This window comes from Manihot esculenta, chromosome 11, assembly GCF_001659605.2.
Source record: "Manihot esculenta cultivar AM560-2 chromosome 11, M.esculenta_v8, whole genome shotgun sequence".
Classification (NCBI taxonomy): domain Eukaryota; kingdom Viridiplantae; phylum Streptophyta; class Magnoliopsida; order Malpighiales; family Euphorbiaceae; genus Manihot; species Manihot esculenta.
Window position 1 is genome coordinate 1,116,259 of NC_035171.2, and position 24,996 is coordinate 1,141,254.

The 24,996-nt window shown below is 35.7% G+C and overlaps 2 protein-coding genes across 2 annotated transcripts; both read right to left on the bottom strand.

Moving 5' to 3' along the window:
- Window positions 1-9,625: 9,625 nt before the first annotated feature.
- LOC110626329 (triacylglycerol lipase OBL1) lies at window positions 9,626-12,050 on the bottom strand. Its single transcript, XM_021772155.2, has 5 exons — window positions 11,585-12,050; window positions 11,179-11,426; window positions 11,032-11,065; window positions 10,263-10,933; window positions 9,626-10,159 (listed from the first exon to the last, which is right to left on the bottom strand). The coding sequence occupies exons 1-5, from the start codon at window positions 12,018-12,020 to the stop codon at window positions 9,881-9,883; spliced, it is 1,668 nt and encodes a 555-aa protein (XP_021627847.2). The 5' UTR covers window positions 12,021-12,050; the 3' UTR covers window positions 9,626-9,880.
- Window positions 12,051-21,517: 9,467 nt separating this feature from the next.
- Window positions 21,518-23,818, bottom strand: LOC110626649 (triacylglycerol lipase OBL1). Its single transcript, XM_021772686.2, has 5 exons — window positions 23,347-23,818; window positions 23,013-23,260; window positions 22,866-22,899; window positions 22,097-22,767; window positions 21,518-21,993 (listed from the first exon to the last, which is right to left on the bottom strand). The coding sequence occupies exons 1-5, from the start codon at window positions 23,780-23,782 to the stop codon at window positions 21,715-21,717; spliced, it is 1,668 nt and encodes a 555-aa protein (XP_021628378.2). The 5' UTR covers window positions 23,783-23,818; the 3' UTR covers window positions 21,518-21,714.
- Window positions 23,819-24,996: the final 1,178 nt, after the last annotated feature.

Consider the following 24,996-nt stretch of genomic DNA (forward strand, 5'->3'; position numbering starts at 1 on the left):
GCTTTAGGCACCAAGTTGAAGTTTAGCACTTCCTTCCACCCTCAAACTGATGGTCAATTAGAAAGAACTATTCAGACCTTGGAGGATATGCTGAGAGCTTGTGTGATGGAGTTTAAAGGAAGTTGGGATAGGTATGTGCATTTAATGGAGTTCTCTTATAATAATAGTTATCATTCGAGTATCGGCATGGCTCCATATGAAGTTTTGTATGGGAGGAGATGCAGAACACCATTGTGTTAGAATGAGGTAGGGGAAAGACAAGTAGAAGGTCCAGAACTAGTACAACACACTACAGATAAAATTCAGATGATCAGAAGTAGATTAAAAGCAGCACAAGACAGACAGAAGAGTTATGCAGATCTGAAGAGAAGGGATATTGAATATAATATTGGCGACAAGGTATTTCTGAAAATCTCTCAGTGGAAAGGGGTTGTACGTTTTGGCAAACGTGGGAAATTAAGTCCGCGATTCATTGGACCATATGAGATTTTAGAGAGAATTGGACCAGTTGCTTATCGTTTAGCACTACCTCCAGAGCTATCTTAGATTCATGATGTCTTTCATGTATCTATGTTAAGGAGATACAGAAGTGACCCTTCCCACATCCTCCAGAAACAGCCTATTGAGTTGAGAGAAAATTTAACATATGAAGAAGAGCCAGTAGAGATCATTGCCAGAGAAGAGAAGGTTCTAAGGAGCAAGATAATACCCCTGGTTAAAGTTCGATGGAGTAATCACTATGCTAAAGAAGTTACTTGGGAAAAAGAAGAGAGTATGCGAATTCAATTCCCACATTTATTCCCTTCACCAGGTATGTAAAATTTCGAGGACGAAATTTCTTTTAGGAGGAGAGAATTATCATATCTGGCCCATAAAAAAAAAAAAAAGAGAGATAAGGCCCATAAATTATATATATATATATATATATATATAATAATTATTATTAAAATAAAATTAAAATAAATAAATAATTTAAAAAATTAATTAATTAATTAAAAGAGATATTAAAACTCGGGAACCTTCTCGAAATTGGAGAATTTCGGCATCTCCGTCATCCTCGTGAAAGAAGCAGAAAACAGAGTAAAAGCTCTGTTAATTTTTTAAGAAAAAAATAAAATTTCCTCCCTAACCCAAATCTCCTTCCCCTCAACCCAATCAACCCACAAATTTCTAAGATCCTTCAGCTAGATCCTGATTAAACGTATATCCTGCTCAGAAATTTAATATTTTCTTCTAAAAGCTCCAAATTTGGGTAGGTGAGTTTTATCCCTTTTTATTCAAATTTTTACGATATAATTTATTTTCTCTACCATTTTAATAGTGATTTTTGCGATTTGAGAATTAAAAGGGATATGCTATAGTTAGATCCAATTAATAAGATTTAATATTTATTTTTGGGATTAATGATTTTCATAGGTTGATCTAACTAATATTTATAGGTTATTGAGTATTTTTATTGAGTTTGGATATTTTTGGGAGGTCTAACTATGCCGAAATACTGCCGAAATTTTCTTAAACATATATATAAAAATATATTTAAAATTTCGTATTTTACGTTTTATATTATCATCCTAAATTTTTTTTGGTTTATTATTTGATATATTATTTTCCTTTTAATTCTAGAAGAGGATCCAGCTTCCAAGATAGACAATAGGGGGGCTCCTGCGACCTAGGTCTTTTCGTCCCCAGTATTGGTGAGTGGATAAATATATAACATTGATATTTTTCTTAAATATATTTATATGTGTATATGTTACTTTGTTTATTTAAAATGGGAAAGGATAAAGTTAATTTATATTTCTTGAATAAATGAAAATTGAATTTAAAGCACAGCTGAATAAATAGCCGATTACACTCTGTATATGCACCAAACAGATAACACCTTGATGATAGGTGATTTATTTTCAGCATGATATATATATTTATACTGTCTTTGGGATAGCGCTTGATATACAGATAGCATTTGGGGCGTATGTCAGGTGGTCACCCTTTGAGGGTAGCTCTGTGATAAGCGGTTGTCGAAGCCGTAAAAAATAAACCTATTAAACAATCAACTATAAACTTGTAGATAGTGGCAATAGGGTCGAACCACAGAGAATTGACACCAATAATTTTCCTAATAATGACTAGGTCAAGTAAATAACAAGTAAATAAAAGAGGGGGGTTTGATTTGATGAATTAAAACTAAATAGTAAAAGAAAGCAATAATTTAAAGATGAGTAAATCAATAAGAGAAAAGCTTCTAGTTGAAGTATGGATCTATTTCAGATTGTTTAGAATTGATCATTGATTCTTTAATACTCCTATTTATCTCAACAAATTAGTTTAGGATGTGGAAGACGCTTCTCACAATCCAAATTCCTCCTTAGTTCTAGTTTGATTAGGAAACGTTCGCTAATCAAACACTAGTTAACAAGTTGCCAAGGAACGTCCTTGGGGCCTTTGGCATCGAACAACTGTTAACTGCATTAAGACTTAGAGAAACCTAATTCTAACCTTGCCAACCGCGTGGTCAAGTTTAGATCATGCAACTTGATTAAATTTGTGTTCAAATAATATAAGCAATTACGGACTTAAATTATTCAAACAATTGTTACTCAAGCAATTAAAAGCAATAGGCCTAAATTGATTCTAAAAGCAAAGCAACAATTATAGAAAGATCAAATTGCATAAATATTGAAAATAAATAGAAGTTTAACAATGGAGATTTAAATCTCCCAATTCATCACAAATCTGAATTTTCCAACTTCAACTAGAAAGGAAAGTGTTTAGCCACTCATGGTGGACAAAATCACAAAAGAAAAAAAGAAAGAAGAGATTGCTGCGTTTCTGGAGAGTTTCTGAAGCTGAGAGATGATCAGAAGATGCCCCTTGCTGGTTTGGAGGTTGCTCTTTTATAGCTGAAGAATTCCATCCTTCTAGGGTTTTGAAATCCCTTTTTAATTTGGCTTGTGATTCCTCTTTTGATGTTGAATTTAATTGCAACTGGAATTCCTTAAGTGAGAAACTCTTTCGTGGCTCTTGGAATTGTTTTGGTAGTGATTGAGTTGGATTTGGACTTCTGAAAACTCAAAATTCGGTTTCCTGAACAATTTCCCGCTCTGCTGTATTTTCTGCTGTCATTGTGATCGGGGCAGTGATTTGGGCAAATCACTGGTCCAATCACTTTCTGCAAGTCTGTGCTATCTCTGCTAGTGATCTGGGCAGTTTCTGCGAGTGATTTGACCAGTTTCTACGAGTGATTTGGGCAAATCACTGACCCAATCACTTCTGCCTGTTGCCTCCAGGTTTCTGCTTCAGCTTGATTTGGGCAGTGATTTGGGCAAATCACTGACCCAACCACTTTTCTGTCATTTTCTGCACTTTTTCTCCATTTTTTCAATTTCTTCCTTTTCTGTAAAAACAAGGTAAAAACCATAAATTAAGCTAAATAATGTGTAAATAAACAATAATAAAGATCATAAAAATGTGGCTAAATTATGCTTGATCAAATACCCCCACACCTAGCTTTTTGCTTGTCCTCAAGCAACAAATAACTTAGTCAATCAAGCTCCTTTTTCTTTTGAGCCTAAGTACCATTTAATCAGCCCCCCCTAGACTCCTAAATTGAAGTATCACAGTATAGAGTATATGCACCAAGGTTGTTTCTTCTTTTCCTTGTTTCCCCTCACCTACCATGGTCAAGAAAAAGGTTTTTGATTTAATCATACTTATTCTCTTTATATGAGCTCAATGTAACCTCTAAGAGTGACTTGCCCTTCTTTGAGTGTTTTATTTTATTTTATTCAGCATCACTTTTTATTCTTGCCTGAAAAAGTCACTAACCTTTTTACGCGAAGGTGCATATTGGTGATACCCACCCCCGGTTACTCAGTCAGTCACTTGTTCAAGTGGCTACTAGCTCTGTTCATAGCTTATTTGGCCATTGGAACAGGTTTATGATTTGTGCTTTGTGCTGGTTTGTTTTTTTTTTTCTTTTTTCTTTTCATGACAGTTTGGGCAAATCACCTCATAGGGAGTTACACTAACTTTTTATTTGCATGTATTTATATTTTTATTTTCCTTGACCAATACAAATTTAGAGATTCAATTCAAGAAAAGAACTTCCAAAGTGAAGGTAGCACACTATAATTGATTCAATTTAGGCTTAAAGGGGTGGAAAATCAATGGGGTCATGAGATAGGAAGCTCTTTTAACCTTGTTATCTATGCTGAGTAGAGCAAAAGCTAAGTCAAAATTCTGTGTGTGTGTGTGTGCAAAAAGTGAAAAAAATGTGTGAAAAAAATTTGGGTGTGTGTTTATGGGGCAAAAAGATGCAAAAAGAAATAAAAAGAAAGCAAAAAGATAATGTAAACGGAAAAAATATAACCTAAACCTAACAGCAAATACCCCCACACCTATCCCAAACATTGTCCTCAATGTTTAAACATAAATATGAAAAAATTAATAAGGAGAAGGAAAGGGACTGCCTGGGATGTGGGTGATTTGAGCAGGTGATTTGGGCAAATCACTGGTCAAATCACTGTCGTGGCTGGTCTGTGGGCAGAAAATGTTGAACCAGCAGCTGCAACATGCTTTCCATGTGCTGCATCCTGTCTTGAGCCTCCACCGAATGGTCTTGAGGTGCCTTTTATGTCCTCCAAGGTCCACCCAATTGCTTTCTTGTGCTTCCTCAATAGATCAAGGAGTTTTTCCTCTTCTTCTTGGTTGAGCTGGTTAGAAATAATTGCTGGAAGTGAATTTCCAGCTCCCAAGTAGGCATATTTGAGGTGGCTGGGCAATGGTTTCAGTTCTGGTGCAGTTGCTGTTTGTGCTGATTTCTGCTGTTTGCTGTCTGATTTGGGCTGTGATTTGGGCAGATTATCTGGTGATCTGGGCAAATCACTGTCTGTCAAGTCTGTCTGCTCCAGTGATTTGGTCTGTGATTTGAGCTGATTATCTGGTGATCTGGGCAAATCACTGGGCAAATCACCCACATCCAGCAAGTTACAGCAGTCTGCTGTTTTTTCTGCTTCAGTGATGTTGCTGTCCACTTCTCCTTTCCTGCAAAGACCATCATAAAGTAAATTTTCTTGATCAAAATCAAAAATTTCTTGACTTAAATCATCAATAACATCAAGGCCATAAACAGGAGAAACATCATTGGGGAATTTCATGGCATCATAAACATTAAATTTGATAACTTCCCCTTCAAACTCCATAGTCAATGTGCCATCATGCACATCAATTTTAGTTCTTGCTGTACTTAAGAATGGTCTTCCAAGTAGGATATCAGAGGTGATTTTGCCCTTGTCTTCCTCCATGTCAATAACATAAAAATCTGCTGGAAAGACTAATTGGTCCACTTGCACCAACACATCTTCTAGCACTCCCTTGGGGTAGACAACAGATCGATCAGCCAATTGGATCATAATGCTGGTGCCCTTGAGTGTACCTGCATTCAACAAGTTAAAAATAGAAAGAGGCATGACATTTATTGAAGCTCCAAGGTCACACATGGCCTTCTTTATTCCTATGTTGCCTATTTTGCATGAAATGGCAAACATTCCTCTATCCTTGCATTTGGTGGGAAGTTTCCTTTGAATGACAGCTGAGACACACTCCCCCACACTTACCTTTTTATGTTCAGCAAGTTTCCTCCTATTGGTGCATAGCTCTTTGAGAAATTTAGCATACCTTGGTATTTGTTTGATAGCATCAAGTAGGGGTATGTTGATTTCCACTTTGCGAAGTGTCTCCAATATCTCTTTTTCCTCTTTCTCCTTTTGGGATCTTGCAAATCTCTTTGGGAAGGGAGGAAGTACCTTGAATTTCTCTATAAGTTGCTGTTTCTGCCTTTGACTGGATTCTGCCTGGTCTGTTGATTTGGGCAGATCACTCTCTGCCTTCTCTGGTGATTTGGGCAAATCACTGCTGGACAGCTCAGTTTGCCCAGCGATCAGGTCAGTTTCTACCAGTGAATTGGGCAAATCACTGCCCTGATCACTTTCTGGCAGAATTTCTTCCATGGCCTGTTTTTGCAATTTTTTAGCCTTGCTGTCTTGTAGCTCTTTTCCACTCCTCAATGTGATGGCACTAGCATTTTGTCTTGGATTTATCTCAGTTTGGGAGGGTAGCTTCCCTTGAGACTCAAATTTGCTCATTGAAGTGGTCATTTGGCTCACTTGTTGCTCAAGATTTTGGACAACAGCAGGGGATGCAATAGTGGTTGATTCAGTGGTGTATGTTGTTGGTTCAGTAAGTGCAACATCTTCTGGTTCAGTTGTGTCAATTTTTGAGGTTGCTGGTGTTTGGACAGCAACAAGGGATGCAATGGTGGCAGATTCAGCACTTGCTGATTTTTGGACAGCAGGTTCAGCAATTGTCGGTGCAATTTCAGCAGTGGCAGGTGTGGCATTGGGTGAATTTGCTGGTGCAGAAAATTTTGCAGTAACCTGGAATCGGGTATCTAGTTCAGCTTCAAGTGTAGTGGTGATTTGTGCAGCAGACTCAGCAGCTTGGTCTGTTTCTTCGTCATCGTCCCATAGATCTTGAAGCTCTTCCTCTCTTCTTAATATGTGCGCGTTCATTGAGTTGACCGCTTGATCCACTTGCTGTTGGAGAATTTTTCCAGAAATTTCCAATTTCCTTACCATCTCTTCAAGTTCCATATGGGAGTTTTGAGGTGTTGCTTGGGCTTGATAGTTTTGGTAGTAGTCAGCCCTTGCATAGCCATAATTCGGATTGTCCCTCCAACATGGATTGTATTGTAGATCTCTTTGGTAGTCATGGTAGTGGTCTGTCCTTGTATAGCCATAGCTCATATTGTCTCCCCAACTTGTATTGTATGTGTCAAGGTAGGGATTATGTCTTGGCTGTCCATAGAATCCTGTATGTGCTTGTTGAAGTTGTTGGGCTTGACCTATACCATAATTTCTCACCATAGAGGTTAGTTCAGAAATTTGAGAAGAGAGAAAAGACATACTTACCGTAGCCATGCTTGAAAGGTCTTGGCAGTGCGTTCAATTTCAGGATCGTAAAGAAGAGCTTCTTTACGATCAGCCCTGGTCATAAAAGGAAAATACGTTAGTTAGATCAATTCCCCGGCAACGGCGCCAATTTTTGATAAGCGGTTGTCGAAGCCGTCAAAAATAAACCTATTAAACAATCAACAATAAACTTGTAGATAGTGGCAATAGGGTCGAACCACAGAGAATTGACACCAATGATTTTTCTAATAATGACTAGGTCAAGTAAATAACAAGTAAATAAAAGAGGGGGGTTTGATTTGATGAATTAAAACTAAATAGTAAAAGAAAGCAATAATTTAAAGATGAGTAAATCAATAAGAGAAAAGCTTCTAGTTGAAGTATGGATCTATTTCAGATTGTTTAGAATTGATCATTGATTCTTTAATACTCCTATTTATCTCAATAAATTAGTTTAGGATGTGGAAGACGCTTCTCACAATCCAAATTCCTCCTTAGTTCTAGTTTGATTAGGAAACGTTCGCTAATCAAACACTAGTTAACAAGTTGCCAAGGAACGTCCTTGGGGCCTTTGGCATCGAACAACTGTTAACTGCATTAAGACTTAGAGAAACCTAATTCTAACCTTGCCAACCGCGTGGTCAAGTTTAGATCATGCAACTTGATTAAATTTGTGTTCAAATAATATAAGCAATTACGGACTTAAATTATTCAAACAATTGTTACTCAAGCAATTAAAAGCAATAGGCCTAAATTGATTCTAAAAGCAAAGCAACAATTATAGAAAGATCAAATTGCATAAATATTGAAAATAAATAGAAGTTTAACAATGGAGATTTAAATCTCCCAATTCATCACAAATCTGAATTTTCCAACTTCAACTAGAAAGGAAAGTGTTTAGCCACTCATGGTGGACAAAATCACAAAAGAAAAAAAAGAAAGAAGAGATTGCTGCGTTTCTGGAGAGTTTCTGAAGCTGAGAGATGATCAGAAGATGCCCCTTGCTGGTTTGGAGGTTGCTCTTTTATAGCTGAAGAATTTCATCCTTCTAGGGTTTTGAAATCCCTTTTTAATTTGGCTTGTGATTCCTCTTTTGATGTTGAATTTAATTGCAACTGGAATTCCTTAAGTGAGAAACTCTTTCGTGGCTCTTGGAATTGTTTTGGTAGTGATTGAGTTGGATTTGGACTTCTGAAAACTCAAAATTCGGTTTCCTGAACAATTTCCCGCTCTGCTGTATTTTCTGCTGTCATTGTGATCGGGGCAGTGATTTGGGCAAATCACTGGTCCAATCACTTTCTGCAAGTCTGTGCTATCTCTGCTAGTGATCTGGGCAGTTTTTGCGAGTGATTTGACCAGTTTCTACGAGTGATTTGGGCAAATCACTGACCCAATCACTTCTGCCTGTTGCCTCCAGGTTTCTGCTTCAGCTTGATTTGGGCAGTGATTTGGGCAAATCACTGACCCAATCACTTTTCTGTCATTTTCTGCACTTTTTCTCCATTTTTCCAATTTCTTCTTTTTTCTGTAAAAACAAGGTAAAAATCATAAATTAAGCTAAATAATGTGTAAATAAACAATAATAAAGATCATAAAAATGTGCCTAAATTATGCTTGATCACTCTGCACATGTGTATGACCATTATTTTATTTGCTCTTGGACCAAAATTGTCATCATAGAGCCTAAGATGCCAGTATTGCTCTCAGGCTGTCATTATTTTATCACACTTGAGATGCCAGTATTATCTACAGGGAACATATTATGAGCACACCTGAGATGCCAGTATTATCTACAGGGAACATATTATGAGTGTATGCGGATTCTATTTTTCACAGTTTATTTGTATTAATTGACTTAAATTGTATTTGTTCAACTGACTTATTTTAGCTAAATATTTGGTACTATTAAGTACCTAAACTTTATCTTTTCCCCTTTGTTATTTATTTATCCGCTCACTGAGTATTTCGTACTCACCCTTATACTTTTAATATTTCAGTTCCTTTTTGGTGATCCGCTCAGCAGTCCTCATCTCCTAGTTTGTCCTTCCTTCCCCATCATCCTCTCAGAGTCTAGAGGAAGTCGGACCAATCTAAGTCTTTTGTCATTTCTTTTTGTAATTTTGAAAGATCATATATAGATTGTACATTCCAGTGAAGCATGTATTTTGTTTAATGTATATATATTATGAATTGACTAGATCCATCATCAGTTTTCTCTTATATGTTTAATATTTGAAAACTATAGCAGGTTATATGTATTTATATGTATAAATATTAGGGGAAGTTCTGTCAGTTTTCCAGGTCATATTCGTCTCTACAGATTAGAGAATGGGTGTGACATGACACGTCCGTACGTATAGGCCTGAGTGACATAGACAGGTAGCACAATAGCAGGGAGGCGGGAGACGTCAGGAGCAGGTAAAAAAGGAGAAGGGATCTTCTTTGGGGGGTCTACTTCTTCTGACTTCTTCCTCAGCTCTATATTTTTATTTTTCTCTGCAACTCTTGCCTATCCATATTACACTAGTTTATGAATCTGACTTGAACGTCAGAGGGTCTCCACCGAGACATCTCCGGTAGACCCCTGACCATCTTTTCTTATTTTGCAGGTTTTTTCATCAAATAGAACATTGAGAGACCCATTTAAAGGAGCAAGAAGAAAATCAGATCTATCATGGAGTAAGAGGAATATCAGATTTATCATATACAAGCACAGAAAGTGGGCATGCATGCATGCAATTTTTATTCTAACAAGCATGCAAACATATGCTTACATTATTTATATGAAACCACATAAAAAACTGCTAGATCATGATACATTTCCATTACGAGTTTTTCTACATAATAGGGTGACTTGGACGTCTGATCTCTTGATCTTATTATGACGAGGAAGAGTACGCAATCCATCTTAATTATGATTTGCGAGCGAAGCTTTTCAAAGTAGACAATGGAAATGTGCGCTCCCTTCCAAGCCTGACCGAATTAACATAATCTATAGGACTATGCGCAGAAATTCCAGGAAGCACCAGCCCCATTATCCTGAATAATGTGCAGAACCAACTCTCTTGATACTCTGGTCCATGTGTGTGGCTTATCACAAAACTCCTTATGATTTCCCACAGTGCATTCACCCGCATAGGGATCATGTGCTTCAATGAAAAGAAATTTCTATTTGGTTCCTCGTCCATAAACTTCAAATAACAAATTCACAACATACAAATCAGATTTCTTCATAAAAAACTAATAATTGAAAATGAATGTTAAATTTTGATGTGTTTTAAGTGAGATACGTACTCGGCCAAAGTATCGGCTATCATAGTAAAGGCAGACTCCAAAGTGCTTGAAAGCGAAGATCTTGTCATCGAAAGGTACCCTAGGCACCATGTCATTAGAGTAAACTACCCTATAGTATCTATTATTTGGGTAGTTCAAATGGGCTTCCATGAATGTCCCTAGCTGTGCATCGCCGATCCTTGGCTGCCCAAATGTGTATATATTTAGCAACCTTTGGATCATCTCCGTCTCCTCTTGTATCACCAGCACGCAAGGGAATAATATAGCCAGTGCACCGCCTAAGCTATGTCCAGTAACAACAAATTTTGCATTCCTGTGTTCCTTTAGTAAGTTCTTGAGTGTCAACGACACAGCATAGTATGCACTCTTTTTCGCCTTTTCCTTAACGGACGCCTCAGACTCACCAATTACATGCAAGAAACTTGTATGCTTCCTCCGAAGTTGATTTTGGAAGGTGGTAGCATCTCCTCTGCTACCTAAACCCAAGGCTTCTAAAAATCCAATATGGAGTTTTCCTACTTTCGGTACCTCGTACCAGGAGAAATCGAAATCAGTACTCCAGTCTTGTGCATTGAAAGGTTCCGTACCTCTAAAGCTGATCACTATCAAGTTTGCATCTTTGGGCTTGTCAGTAATGATGAACACTTGGGTATTGCTCTCCTTCTGGTTTTCTGTCCGATTAATAAAAGAATGAGATATAGTTAAGCTCGACTCAAGAAAACAAACACATAAGAACGGCAACGTAATGAGAAATTTTGTATTTTCTTACCATTCCAGCAGTTGTAAAAGGCCTCGAAGTGCATCTGTTTTCGTCAAAATTACATATCAGATAGATTATAGATGAAGATATATATGTATATTGCATCAGAAAAGGTCAAAGAGAAGAGAGATCATAAGAATGAGAAGTAGTGCTTGCCTTCCAGTGATTTTCGACGACATTTTTAACAACTTTCTCATTCTCATAAACAAGCTTGGATGCCATGATACAAAGATCCATGAGATATCGATTCCCCAGTTCTGATCTTACGTTATGTGAGTCTGAATTAACAGAATCATCTGCTTTCTCAGACAAGAATACAGTCCTATAGAGGTCTATTCGTCCATCCAGTTGCCCAATTGTGCTAATAAAATTTTCTGAGCCTCTCCTTGGTATCTTCAGCTTTCCTGTGATAATTCCACCATATATTATTGCAGCAGATAGTAATAATAATAATATGCTTATGAGAGAGAGAGAGGTAGAGTTGATATTCCACCATATATTATTGCAGCAGATAGTAATAATAATAATATGCTTATGAGAGAGAGAGAGGTAGAGTTGATACCCTGAAGAAAATTACTACATATGCTGCAGAAGCCACCATTCTGAGAAATAAGGTTGAGAAAGAAATCAACCAAATAGCCAAAGTATTTCAATGGGGTGTTAATAAGGGCAAGGATCCTGCGAATGATAATGGACACCAGCAAAATCCATCTGTGATCAACGGCTGCACCACCCTTGACTGTCTCCTCAGAGCTATCCAAGAAGTTCATTCCACTCTTCGTGTTATTCCCCACCATGTACTTGAATATGTCTCTTTTTCTTCCCTTATTTGGGTTCACAATCAGGAAGTTTGGAGGAAGACTCACGGTGGTGGTCATGGCTTCTGGCTTCTGATGATCACTCGCTTCACTACTCTTTTTCCTCAATTTGTTCAAGGCTGTGTTCAGTATGGGGCGAGCAAGCAGAAGTATGAACGTATTTATAGGAAGAGTTTGCATCAAATTTTCCAAGAGTTATGATTAGCACAATACATTGATCTATGAATATTATTTGCCTTGTCTAGCTATTTATAAATTTATTTTTGTAATTACAATTTTTGGAGAAGAAGCTAATACTAAAATTTTCAAAGCTGATATTAAAATAAATTAAAACTGTAATAAGTGTAATCTCATGGGATTTGAAACAAACATATGAATATTTCTATTCGGTTCGATTGGGTAGTCTCGATTTATAGAGTATGAAGATACAACCACCGACACCATCAACCTTATTGATATTCGAAATGAGCAGGTCGACCTCTTCAAATCATGGAGTCAACATATCAATTTTTGTAAAGCATGCGGGACCATACTAGAGTCATAATTGCACATGTAATAGGGCTGATTAAAGTAATGTATACGACAAAATATGATAATAAATATGGATTGAATTTGCCGGTCATTTACACTTCCGATATGATGGAACTTAACGCTAAATGCCAATCATTATATATTTGATTGATCTAGTCTCAAATGGAAATAAATTTCTCTTTAAAGAGTTCTTCTTTGAAAGGCTCTCAAACCCACTCATAAATGAATTCTTCTAGAAATTCCTTTTGAATGTTTTATTATTATTTACTTTTTTTTTATATTATTAAATTTTAGATAATTATTTTTTATCTAACTTGAACTTCAAATAGTCTTTTTCAAATAGTCTTTTTTCGATTCACTTGATTTTGTATATCCCTTTTCTCAAGATCAAATATAGAGGGACCTATACAAAACCTATCACAGATCAATAATAAATTCATCGAATTGAGTATTAGTTCAAGTGTCTGGCTACCTTGCTAAATCTCGTATCATTACATATTTAATTAATTAAATGTCATTGGTATATAATATATTTTTTAATATTAATTAAGAATACCATGGGCTAAATCTATAAATATAAACATGGGTTATTATCAATTGTAGTAACTGTAAAAGAGTACAAATCATCAGAAATACCAATTATAGTTTATCAAAGTTAATTTCTCTTCGTCACATATACATAAACGTTGAGTTTTTATTTTTTTTAATTTGAATAACCTTTATAAAATTATTAAGATGTGACTTAATTTATTAGATACAATCGATAATAATTAGTTTTTCTTAATAAAGGATTAGAGATATAAATATTTAAACTTAAATATTTAAACATGTGATTATTGCCGTTCATATTCTTTGAATAATTCACTTATTTGTTTTACAGGTCTGCGATTATTAATGATAATGAGAGCTCTTCCATTTTCAATAAACTTCAAATTAAATATATGAAAAAAAAAAACTCAAATTTAAAATTTCTCTTGTTTTTCATGCCTTAATAGAAGGCAATAAAAAATAAAAAAATTAGATTACTCATTAATTAGTTTAGAATTATAATTTATTGAAAAATTCACATCTTACGTATCTAACAATTAATGAAAATTGAAAATTTTAATTGATTTCTTACACAAAATATTCATGATTTTTATACCTTAAAAAAAAAAGTCTTTTAAATTTTATATATTTGAGATATATTTATATAATTCCATTCAGGTATTTTATATAGATAAAAGATTTTAATATATTGATTAAGAGATAGTCTGATTAGCACTCTGAGACTTAGTCTGGTGAAAAGTGCATCCTGATAGACCTGAAAGGTCTAAAGCTCAACTTTCCTAACTCCTATTAAAAAAAAAAATAGTCTGATTAATTTTTTTTTTATTTTTAAAATCTATTTACCAGCTATATTGCGACTTTTTCGTTGTACTGTTTACCAATTATACTTCATCTTTACCAATTATACTTCATCATTGTGCTTATAATTAAAAAAAAAAAAAAAAGAACTCGTAATGTACTGGGTAAGATGGATTTAGGCATTCGCATCACGTGTGTTGTGTTGATTCATGAGCAGTATTTACTGTGAGATGTGACGGTTAGTTATTATGGCCGCCCTCGTTTAAAACGTTGAACTAATTATTACCTTGACAGCCTCAAATACAACAAAATTTTCATCAAGTTATTTCCTGTCCTAACCAACCAACATTGACTTACAAACAATCATATTAATATTGTAAAGGAAGAAAACAAACGCTATACACATGAGCTTTGAAGCAAATGGCTGGCCGGCAGAGCAAGTCTGCTGAGTTCCTGCGAAAACTGACTTCGTTTTAACCTTATCAAAAACCAAATGATTCTCTCCATGAAGATGCATGGTAGACAGAGATACTAATGCAGATCGTGCATGCATTCATTCATATCTCTTGGGATAACGCAATTATTGATAAATATTATAAACTGTCGGTTTCTCTATTATTCATAATAATGGATCTATTTTATTAAATATGTTTTCTTTTATTGAAATGATTGAAAATTGAATTATTGTAAAATGATATATGATTTTAATTTTTAATTAAAAAATTAAATTATTTCATTTTAAATATGAAAATTAATAAAAATGAATAAACTGTTAGCCGCCGATTTGTGCATATTGTAAATGTTTTCAGTAATTGAAATAAAGAATCCTATATATAGAGAGATAGGATTCTTTTTAGTAATATAAAGAAATTAAAAAAGACAAATTATTATGATTATTTATTGTAGTTTTGTCTTATTGTAGTTTATTTTATTGAAAGAAATTAATAGCCAAAAAAAGACAAATTATTATGATTATTTTCTTACGTAGAATAAAATTTCCTACCAACTTTCTGAATTCTCCTATACACCCTACATATCACGTTTTAATGGAGCAATATTCAGTTTAAATTAAAAAATTAATTAAATTAAATTAATTTAAAATTTTTATTTATTTTTATTTATTTTCATTCGATACAATTTTTAAATTTTAAAAATTTTAATTATTTTAATTTAATTTAATTTTAATTAAAAAAATTAAATTAAACCTATTAACAGTAGTAATATATTATTTTTAGTAATATAAAGAAATTAGATCATATTAAAATTAAAATTTAAAATATAAAAAATAAAAAATTTATTAAAAATTTAAATTTTTTAATTAAATTTTAAAATATTAAAAATAAAATATAAAAGATAAAAAATTTATTAAAAATTTAAATCAATCAAATTTAATTAAATCAGATCAGTTCAATTTAATTTAATTTTTAATTAAAATTGATTCGATTCAATTTTTATAAATACTAAAATTTTAATTTTTATTTTATTCAAGTTGGATTTAATTTACGGAACTGATCAAATGTTAATTTTTAATTTCAAGCATGGATTAGTGCCCAATTTTACATTTATATTTATTAAGGAAGTTTAATTAAATTTATTTTTAAGTTGTCAGTTTAAATTCAGTTTTGCACAATTTTTTTAAGGAAAAATTACTTTTTAGTCCCTGAGATATAGCGTAATTAACGGATTCGTCTCTCTATTTTTAGAACCCAACACTTTCACCCCTGAGGTTTAATTCCGTCAAAATTCAAGGTCCCTCCGTCAAAAATTTCTGTTAAGTTAATGATTTTCACCTGATCAAAGGAAAGAGAATAAATATAATCCCAAAAATACCCCTATCAATAATAAAATGAAAAAATACTATTTAGTCCCTATAGTATGGAAAAACTCGCTACTTAGTCCCTCAATTTTGAAAAATATATTAAAATGTCTCTAATATTTTAAAAAGTCTACTAGTTAGTTCCTCTATTAATTTTATCACTAAATATTTTACTATTTAGTCCCTATAGTTTAGAAAAAAAATTAATTAGTCCCTCAAATTATTAAAAAATTTACTAATTAGTCACTCCATATCATGGAAATTTTAGATTTTTTTTTATAACACTTAACGACTGAAATTAACGGAAAGACTAACTAGTAAATTTTTTAAAATATTATAGACATTTTAATGAATTTTTAAAATGGCGAGCAGTGATCGATGACGAACAGTATCACAAAAAATATTTATATTGAGTTTTAACTTTTTATTTTTAATAATTTAAATTTTATATATTTTGATTTTTATTATTTTTACTGAATTTGAATCTTAAATTTATTAAAATTTTTATTTGTTTATGGAAATTGAGTTTGAGATTTTCTTCCTTGAATTTTGACGAAATTATACTTTAGGGACTAAAATGTTGAATTCAAAAAATAGAGGGACAAATATGTTAATTATGTAATATCTTAGGGACAAAAATGTATTTTTTCCTTCAATTCTTTGAGAGAGGGACCTATAAATTTGTAGGAATTAAATTTCAGGGACTAAAGTATTGAGTTCTAAAAAGGGTAATTCGGTCATTTTTCCTATCACTAACGGCATTTTTGACGGAGGGACCTCTAATTTTGACGGAATTAAATCTCAGGGACGAAAGCGTTGGATTCTAAAAATAGAGGGACGAATATGTTAATTACGCTATACTTCAAGGACTAAAAAGTAATTTTCCCTTTTTTTAAACAAAAATCTAAGAATTGAACTTTTCTCTAATTAAAAAATTATGAAATTGAGTTTTTAAATTTAAATAATAAATTAAGAAAAATAATAATTTAATTAAATTTTGTATTATTGAGCTAAATAAATTAAATTAAAATTCTTAAATTAATTCAAATAAAAAAAAATAAAACTAACTGCATTAAACATGCGCAATAAAATCGGAGTAAAATTCCAAAAAAAAAAAAAAATGGGAGTGAAAAATGTGCGTATAGCTGTGCCTGCTGCCATGAATGGTTCATGCACTGTCCAACTCCCATTTGGTTTGTCTCAACTCCGATGCTTTTTTTTTTTTCCTCTTTAAAATATGAAGATAATATTTATGAGTTAAAATTTCAACCATCCTAAATATTATCCATTTCACATGATTTATTTTATAAAAAAAATTTAAATAATTTTTTTATAAAATTATATTTTTTTAAATAAAAACTTTGAAAATTTAAAAAAATAATTCTTTCAGGGAAAACAAAAAATTGATAAAAAAACATTAAAAGTTTAGTTAAATATTTATATAATCTTTAATTTTAAACGAAGAAGAGTATAATAAATTTATGATGACCGCTGGATTTCTCCATCTCGGACTGGACCAGACCCATGTCAAAAGCCCATCGTGCGGGGGCTTCCAGGCTTCCCCTATAAACCTGGTCTAGCCCGTCTTCCTTCAGACCGGACTCCTACTAAGATCTCCTGTCAAGCCGGCTCAGAGATCAGATCTCTCTTGAGCTCCAGCTTTAATCTCGTCGTCCGGCCCAGTCCGGAAGGGAAAGAGCAGTCAGCCACTTCACTTGGAGGGACCCACCACATGCGTTTCAGAAGGAATCGATGGCAGTAACACATGGGTCCGGAATCTGATATCCTCGTACGCCCATATCAACGCGGCAGGGACACGTGTTCCAATAGCAGCAATATCGTTATACGTCACTAGCAGACAAAAGGAACAGATAAAAGGAGAAATACTCTCCTCTAGGTCTAAACTTTTCCAATTTTACAGAACCCTTGTAAAACCCTATTTTCTGAATCTTAGATCATCAAGTGGCGCCGTCTGTGGGAACGAATGAGATCTTTTCATTGCCGGAGTTCCACTCTTACAATACCCACTGAGATCCACAATGGCTAACCACAACGAAAACAACGTCACTCCAAATGACCTGAGCTCTGCCCAAGAGGGGCAGCAGTTCTCCTTTTCCAGTCCTACAACTCCAAACAATCAACCACCTATCCCTTTCAACCCCTCGCCAAGCCTGGCAGGGAATGCTTCCGCCGCTACCTTGTCCAACCAGGACCTCCAAACCATCGCCCTCCAACTACAAAACACCGCCCACTGGCTGGGGCAGATAATGCAGCAACGGGGCTTTAGCACCCCAACAAACGTATTGCCAGTGGTAGAAGAGCCCCAGACCAATGAACCTCAACCTACCTTCAACCATCCCTAAACAGTTAGCCGTGAAACCGGAGAAAGGGAGAGAAGAGCTGGGGAAGAAAAAGAAACCGGAAGGACAAAGGCCTCAGCCGAACCCACCAGCGCAGACACTCAGGAGAATGGGAGCAGGGCCAGTGAATGATGGGTCCAGTGGAACCATTAACATGATCGTTGGAGGAACAAAAGGATGAATGAGCTGGTGAAGCGGAAGAGGTACTTTCCTTAGAATATTTGTGAAAAGAAATTCATGTACTACGAAAACATGAATAAATGAAATAACACCATCTTATAACAAAGCAATGATTATCTCTATTATTGTGAGTATTAACTCTCTCAGGAAAAGAAAAGAACAGATATCAGAAGACCTCCTTGAGACATATAGACCTCCTGGAGGAAGAAGGCCGGCGGGATCACCAAAGATCTCCCCGGAGCAAAAACGGCCAGGATCCCGTAAGATCTCCTGGAGCAAAAACGGCCGGCGGGATCACCAGAGATCTCCCCGGAGCAAAAACGGCCAGGATCCCGTAAGATCTCCTGGAGCAAAAACGGCCGGCGGGATCACCAGAGATCTCCCCGGAGCAAAAACGGCCAGGATCCCGTAAGATCTCCTGGAGCAAAAACGGCCGGCGGGATCTTCCCGAAGCAAAAACGGCCAGGATCCCGTAAGATCTCTTGGAGCAAAAACGGCCGGCGGGATCACCAAAGATCTCCCTGGAGCAAAAAGGGTCAGGATCCCGTAAGATCTCCTGGAGCAAAAATAGTCAGGATCCCTGAAACACAGCCCGTATAAGGCTCGTCAAGAAAGCAAGAAATTAAGTATTGACTTCACAATGAGGAAGACGAAATTCCGAACTCCTGAGCCCGTCACACAGGTAGCACAAAAGCTTATGCAAAGAACAAAAATCCGAGCTCCTTAATCCGCTGAATGGATGGACTCACGACAAAAGTAAGAGACCCTGCCCACAGCTCGGGTTAACTCACAGTAAACAAACACTAGCAAAAATGACCTTGGGAGAGGAAAACGACAAAAAAAAAAAAAAAAAAGAAGAAGCTGAACTCCCCATCCCAGTGGAGCATACAGCCTAGACCGCACCTACTGGCAAATGGTCACTTCAAGAGGGACCATATGTCTGAGCTCAGAAAGAGAGGTAAATTGGTCTAAAATGGAGCCGCGTAGTTACAAATAAAGTCTAGGGATTTACCTCCTCACCACTCATGTAATAAATTGGTCTAAAATTATATTCATAGAACTTAAACTCTTATAACTACAACCAAGCTGTAATACTCGGCTAGACTCCGGTATCAGAATTCCTACTTTCCGATGGAATCTCGAATATCGGAACCCTCTAAAAGGGTAAAATATATTTTTATAAAATGTTTTTACATGTTTTTATAGTTTTAATGAAGAAAGAAAATGAGTTTTTGAAAGAAAATACCATGAAGGAAGAGTCCAGGTTCGACCGCCAAACCTCATGTTCGGCCGCCGAACATGGTGGACTTGCGGGAGCTCTTTTGGCTCCCGAAGGTGGTCTGGCCAACCACCTATAAAAGGCCCCTTGTCCGAAAATGGGCGAGTTTTCTCTCCCTATTTTCGGGCATAGGTGAGATTTCGCCTTCCTTTGGTTGATTTTATGTTTTCCTTCAAATCTTTCAAGTTTTTGACAAGCTTTCATCTTGTTTTGAAGATTTTTGAGCTAAAGATCAAAGTTTTGAAGATTGGAGACCCCTGGAGCTTGTTCCTCTATATCTCCGAGTTTGGGATCGCATCTCCTCTCGATCTTCAAGAGGTAAGTGTCGATCCACGCCTTTTATGATATTTTAAGTAAGTTTTAAGAAGGGGGTTAAGGGTTTTGATGCATGTTTAGGCTAGATGTAAAATGTTAGGGTTTATATTAGTTAAATGATAAATGTATGCTAAATGTGATGTTTGTTGGGGTATAGGTTAGTTTTATGCCCCTATATGCTTAAAAATGTGTTTATACATGTTTTAGTATAGTTGGATGCGTGTTGGGATGTTGTGGGTGGCTGGATATGCAGGGCAGAATAGGGTTCTGCCCTTTGGGAGAGCCCAGGTTCGGCCGTCGAAGCCAGTTTCGGCCGCCGAACCTGCCTGTGGAGGCAGTTTTGGCCGCCAAACCTCGCCCCCGAAAGTTGGACTTTCGGCTCTGGAGGGGGGTTTCGGCCGCCGAACTTGCCCCCGAAGATTGGTGACTTTCGGCTTTGGAAGGATCTTCGGCTGCCGAACCCTGCCCCCAAAAGTGCTTGACTTTTGGCTCTGGAGGGACCTTCGGCAGCCGAACCTGCCGCCGAAAGTGCCCTGTCCAGCCTTCATTTGCATGTTTTCTATGAATGTTTTATGATGTTTTAGGGGGGTTTTTGGGGAGATGTTTAGAGTCATATTAGAGTTTTTTTGGTCCCTCATTTGAGTCCACCTGTGTAGGATCGGACCCTAGGAACCGAGGAGGCCAGCAGTGCTAGCTGTTTCAGAGTCAGCCAGAGGTGAGTAGAACACAACTCTTTTTACTAAAAGCAATTAAACTTTTAAGCATGTTCATGCATCATGAATGCCATGTATGAAATATGGTGTTTTGCATTAGAATTCACGAATATGATGCATTGCATAATATGATGTTGATGTGGATGGATGTTGGATGACCCATTGGCCCTTGATATGATATGATATGATATGATATGATATGGTATGGAAGTCCAGGTCGAGGCCCATTCTACGCCCCTGGCACGATGTTAAGAGAAAGTCTAGGTCGAGGCCTATTCTACGCCCCTGGCACGATTGGTTATGTTATGTTATGTTATGTTAAGAGAAAGTTCAGGTCGAGGCTCATTCTACGCCCCTGGCACGGTTGGATTATGTAGAGGGCCATTGGTGACAAGTCCATCATTGATGTGATTTGTTTGTGATGTGATGCATTTCATGGAAGCATATATTATTTAAATTGTTTTTACTGTTCTGCTCACTGGGCTTTTGTAACTCACCCCTTTCCCCTAACCCCCAGGTTTGCAGGTTCAGGATAGACCGGGAAGTCGTCAAGGTTGAAGGTTGTGTTAAGTGTAATAGATTAGTAGTGGACATGTAATGTAAAATGGTATAATGTAATGTAATGTAAAGAAATGTTCCATGGTTTAGTATTGTGTTTGGCCCTAATAGTAATGGTAATCCCCTTTTTGTACATGATCTATATGAAATGTTTTAATGATTAGTTATGTTCAACCAGACTTGACATATAACATGTTGCCCCACTAGCAGTTATAGTGCATACACAGATCAAGTTTGGTATATGAAAAGTTTAAAATTTTTATGAAAATGTATGAATATATATGGGATTTTATCAGGTACACAGGATGTATAGTAAGCTTGCTACGGGTCCCAGCGACCTTAAGTCGATCTGGATCCTAGCGCCGATAGCGGTCCAGCTTCCGGGTCGTTACAAAGTTGGCTTTTGTGACGACGTTTCTCGTCGCCAAAAGTTCTATAGATGAAGCCAACGCTGAGTTGAATCAGGCCGCGGTTAATATACGCCAACGAAATGCATTTCGTAGCTAAAACTACCATATGCTGACTCGATCTCATTGGTGTGCACCCGTTTACGATCTTATATGGTAAACTAAAAGATATATACAGCGCAGAAAGTGGGCATGCATGCAATTTTTATTCTAACAAGCCTACGCTTACATTATTTATATGAAACTCCCATAAAAGACTGCTAGATCATGATACATTTCCATTACGAGTTTTTCTACATAATAGGGTGACTTGAACGTCTGATCTCTTGATCTTATTATGACGACGAAGAGTAAGCAATCCATCTTAATTATGATTTGCGAGCGAAGCTTTTCAAAGTAGACAATGGAAATGTGCGCTCCCTTCCAAGCCTGACCGAATTAACATAATCTATAGGACTATGCGCAGAAATTCCAGGAAGCACCAGCCCCATTATCCTGAATAATGTGCAGAACCAACTCTCTTGATACTCTGGTCCATGTGTGTGGCTTATCACAAAACTCCTTATGATTTCCCACAGTGCATTCACCCGCATAGGGATCATGTGCTTCAATGAAAAGAAATTTCTGTTTGGTTCCTCGTCCATAAACTTCAAATAACAAATTCACAACAAACAAATCAGATTTCTTCATAAAAAACTAATAATTGAAAATGAATGTTAAATTTTGATGTGTTTTAAGTGAGATACGTACTCGGCCAAAGTATCGGCTATCATAGTAAAGGCAGACTCCAAAGTGCTTGAAAGCGAAGATCTTGTCATCGAAAGGTACCCTAGGCACCATGTCATTAGAGTAAACTACCCTATAGTATCTATTATTTGGGTAGTTCAAATGGGCTTCCATGAATGTCCCTAGCTGTGCATCGCCGATCCTTGGCTGCCCAAATGTGTATATATTTAGCAACCTTTGGATCATCTCCGTCTCCTCTTGTATTACCAGCACGCAAGGGAATAATATAGCCAGTGCACCGCCTAAGCTATGTCCAGTAACAACAAATTTTGCATTCCTGTGTTCCTTTAGTAAGTTCTTGAGTGTCAACGACACAGCATAGTATGCACTCTTTTTCGCCTTTTCCTTAACGGACGCCTCAGACTCACCAATTACATGCAAGAAACTTGTATGCTTCCTCCGAAGTTGATTTTGGAAGGTGGTAGCATCTCCTCTGCTACCTAAACCCAAGGCTTCTAAAAATCCAATATGGAGTTTTCCTACTTTCGGTACCTCGTACCAGGAGAAATCGAAATCAGTACTCCAGTCTTGTGCATTGAAAGGTTCCGTACCTCTAAAGCTGATCACTATCAAGTTTGCATCTTTGGGCTTGTCAGCAATGATGAACACTTGGGTATTGCTCTCCTTCTGGTTTTCTGTCCGATTAATAAAAGAATGAGATATAGTTAAGCTCGACTCAAGAAAACAAACACATAAGAACGGCCACGTAATGAGAAATTTTGTATTTTCTTACCATTCCAGCAGTTGTAAAAGGCCTCGAAGTGCATCTGTTTTCGTCAAAATTACATATCAGATAGATTATAGATGAAGATATATATGTATATTGCATCAGAAAAGGTCAAAGAGAAGAGAGATCATAAGAATGAGAAGTAGTGCTTGCCTTCCAGTGATTTTCGACGACATTTTTAACAACTTTCTCATTCTCATAAACAAGCTTGGATGCCATGATACAAAGATCCATGAGATATCGATTCCCCAGTTCTGATCTTACGTTATGTGAGTCTGAATTAATAGAATCATCTGCTTTCTCAGACAAGAATACAGTCCTATAGAGGTCTATTCGTCCATCCAGTTGCCCAATTGTGCTAATAAAATTTTCTGAGCCTCTCCTTGGTATCTTCAGCTTTCCTGCGATAATTCCACCATATATTATTGCAGCAGATAGTAATAACAATAATATGCTTATGAGAGAGAGAGAGAGGTAGAGTTGATACCCTGAAGAAAATTACTGCATATGCTGCAGAAGCCACCATTCTGAGAAATAAGGTTGAGAAAGAAATCAACCAAATAGCCAAAGTATTTCAATGGGGTGTTAATAAGGGCAAGGATCCTGCGAATGATAATGGACACCAGCAAAATCCATCTGTGATCAACGGCTGCACCACCCTTGACTGTCTCCTCAGAGCTATCCAAGAAGTTCATTCCACTCTTCGTGTTATTCCCCACCATGTACTTGAATATGTCTCTTTTTCTTCCCTTATTTGGGTTCACTATCAGGAAGTTTGGAGGAAGACTCACGGTGGTGGTCATGGCTTCTGGCTTCTGATGATCACTCGCTTCACTACTCTTTTTCCTCAATTTGTTCAAGGCTGTGTTCAGTATGGGGCGAGCAAGCAGAAGTATGAACGTATTTATAGGAAGAGTTTGCATCAAATTATCCAAGAGTTATGATTAGCACAATACATTGATCTATGAATATTATTTGCCTTGCCTAGCTATTTATAAATTTACTTTTGTAATTACCATTTTTGGAGAAGAAGCCAATACTAAAATTTCCCAAAATGATATTAAAACAAATTAAAATCATTATAGGTGTAAACGGAATTTAGAAGAAACATATCCATTCGATCCGATCAAGTAGCCTCGGTCTATGGAGTATAAAGATACATCCATCCGTTCCGACCAAGTAGCCCCGGTTTATGGAGTATAACGACTACCAACTTTAAAAATATAGAGTCAATGTACCAACCTTTGTGAAACCCGTTGAACCTTGCTAGAATTATGATTGTACATGTAGTAGGACCAATCATTTATTAGTCGTCTGACACATCTGTCAAAAGTTGTCCACGTCCGATATGATGGGACTTAACGCTAAATGTCATTCATTATATATATCACATTTCTTTTGAATGTTTTATTATTATTTACTTTCTCTTTAGATTATTAAATTTTAGATAATTATTCTTGATCTAACTCGAGCGTCGGATAGTCTCTCCTTAATCGACCTCTTACTGTCTTCTCATATCTTGCGGATCTCCTTTTTCAAGATTATATGTAGGAATCTATATGAAACCGATTACAGATGAATAATCAATTCATCGAATTGAGTATTTGTCCAGATGTCTGCATCTAGCTGTCCAACTGAATTCCAAATCATCACACAAATCAATAATTAAATTTCATTGGTATATAATATTTTTTTAATATAAATTAAGAATACCATGGGCTAAATCTATAAATATAGTCATGGGTTAGTATCAATTGTAGTAACTGTAAAATAGTACAAATCATCATAAATACCAATTATAGTTTATCAAAGTTAATTTCTCTTCTTCACATATACATAAACGTTGAGTTTTTATTTTTAAATTTGAATAACCTTTATAAAATTATTAACATGTGATTTAATTTATTAGATAAACTCGATAATAATTAGTTTTTCTTAATAAAGAATTAGAGATATAAATATTTGAACTTAAATTTAATAAATAAGTGATATATTTTTAGTTATTAAACCAAATTAGTAAAAAGTAATAAGTTTACCTTTTAACATTTGTATGAGAAAATTTTAATTGACTTCTTACACAAAATATTCATGATTTTTATATCTTAAAAAAGTCTTTTAAATTAAAAATAATTACGCT

What these genes read in the sequence shown, in the direction of transcription:
- LOC110626329 (XM_021772155.2), bottom strand. Translation starts at nt 12,020, where the DNA reads ATGCAAACTCTTCCTATAAATACGTTCATACTTCTGCTTGCTCGCCCC. An exon ending in ATGTAGTAATTTTCTTCAGG is followed by an intron (nt 11,427 to 11,584) that starts GTATCAACTCTA and finishes GAATTATCACAG; the next exon opens with GAAAGCTGAAGATACCAAGG. An exon ending in CTTTTACAACTGCTGGAATG is followed by an intron (nt 10,934 to 11,031) that starts GTAAGAAAATAC and finishes TTAATCGGACAG; the next exon opens with AAAACCAGAAGGAGAGCAAT.
- LOC110626649 (XM_021772686.2), bottom strand. Translation starts at nt 23,782, where the DNA reads ATGCAAACTCTTCCTATAAATACGTTCATACTTCTGCTTGCTCGCCCC. An exon ending in ATGCAGTAATTTTCTTCAGG is followed by an intron (nt 23,261 to 23,346) that starts GTATCAACTCTA and finishes GAATTATCGCAG; the next exon opens with GAAAGCTGAAGATACCAAGG. An exon ending in TCGTCGAAAATCACTGGAAG is followed by an intron (nt 22,900 to 23,012) that starts GCAAGCACTACT and finishes TGACGAAAACAG; the next exon opens with ATGCACTTCGAGGCCTTTTA.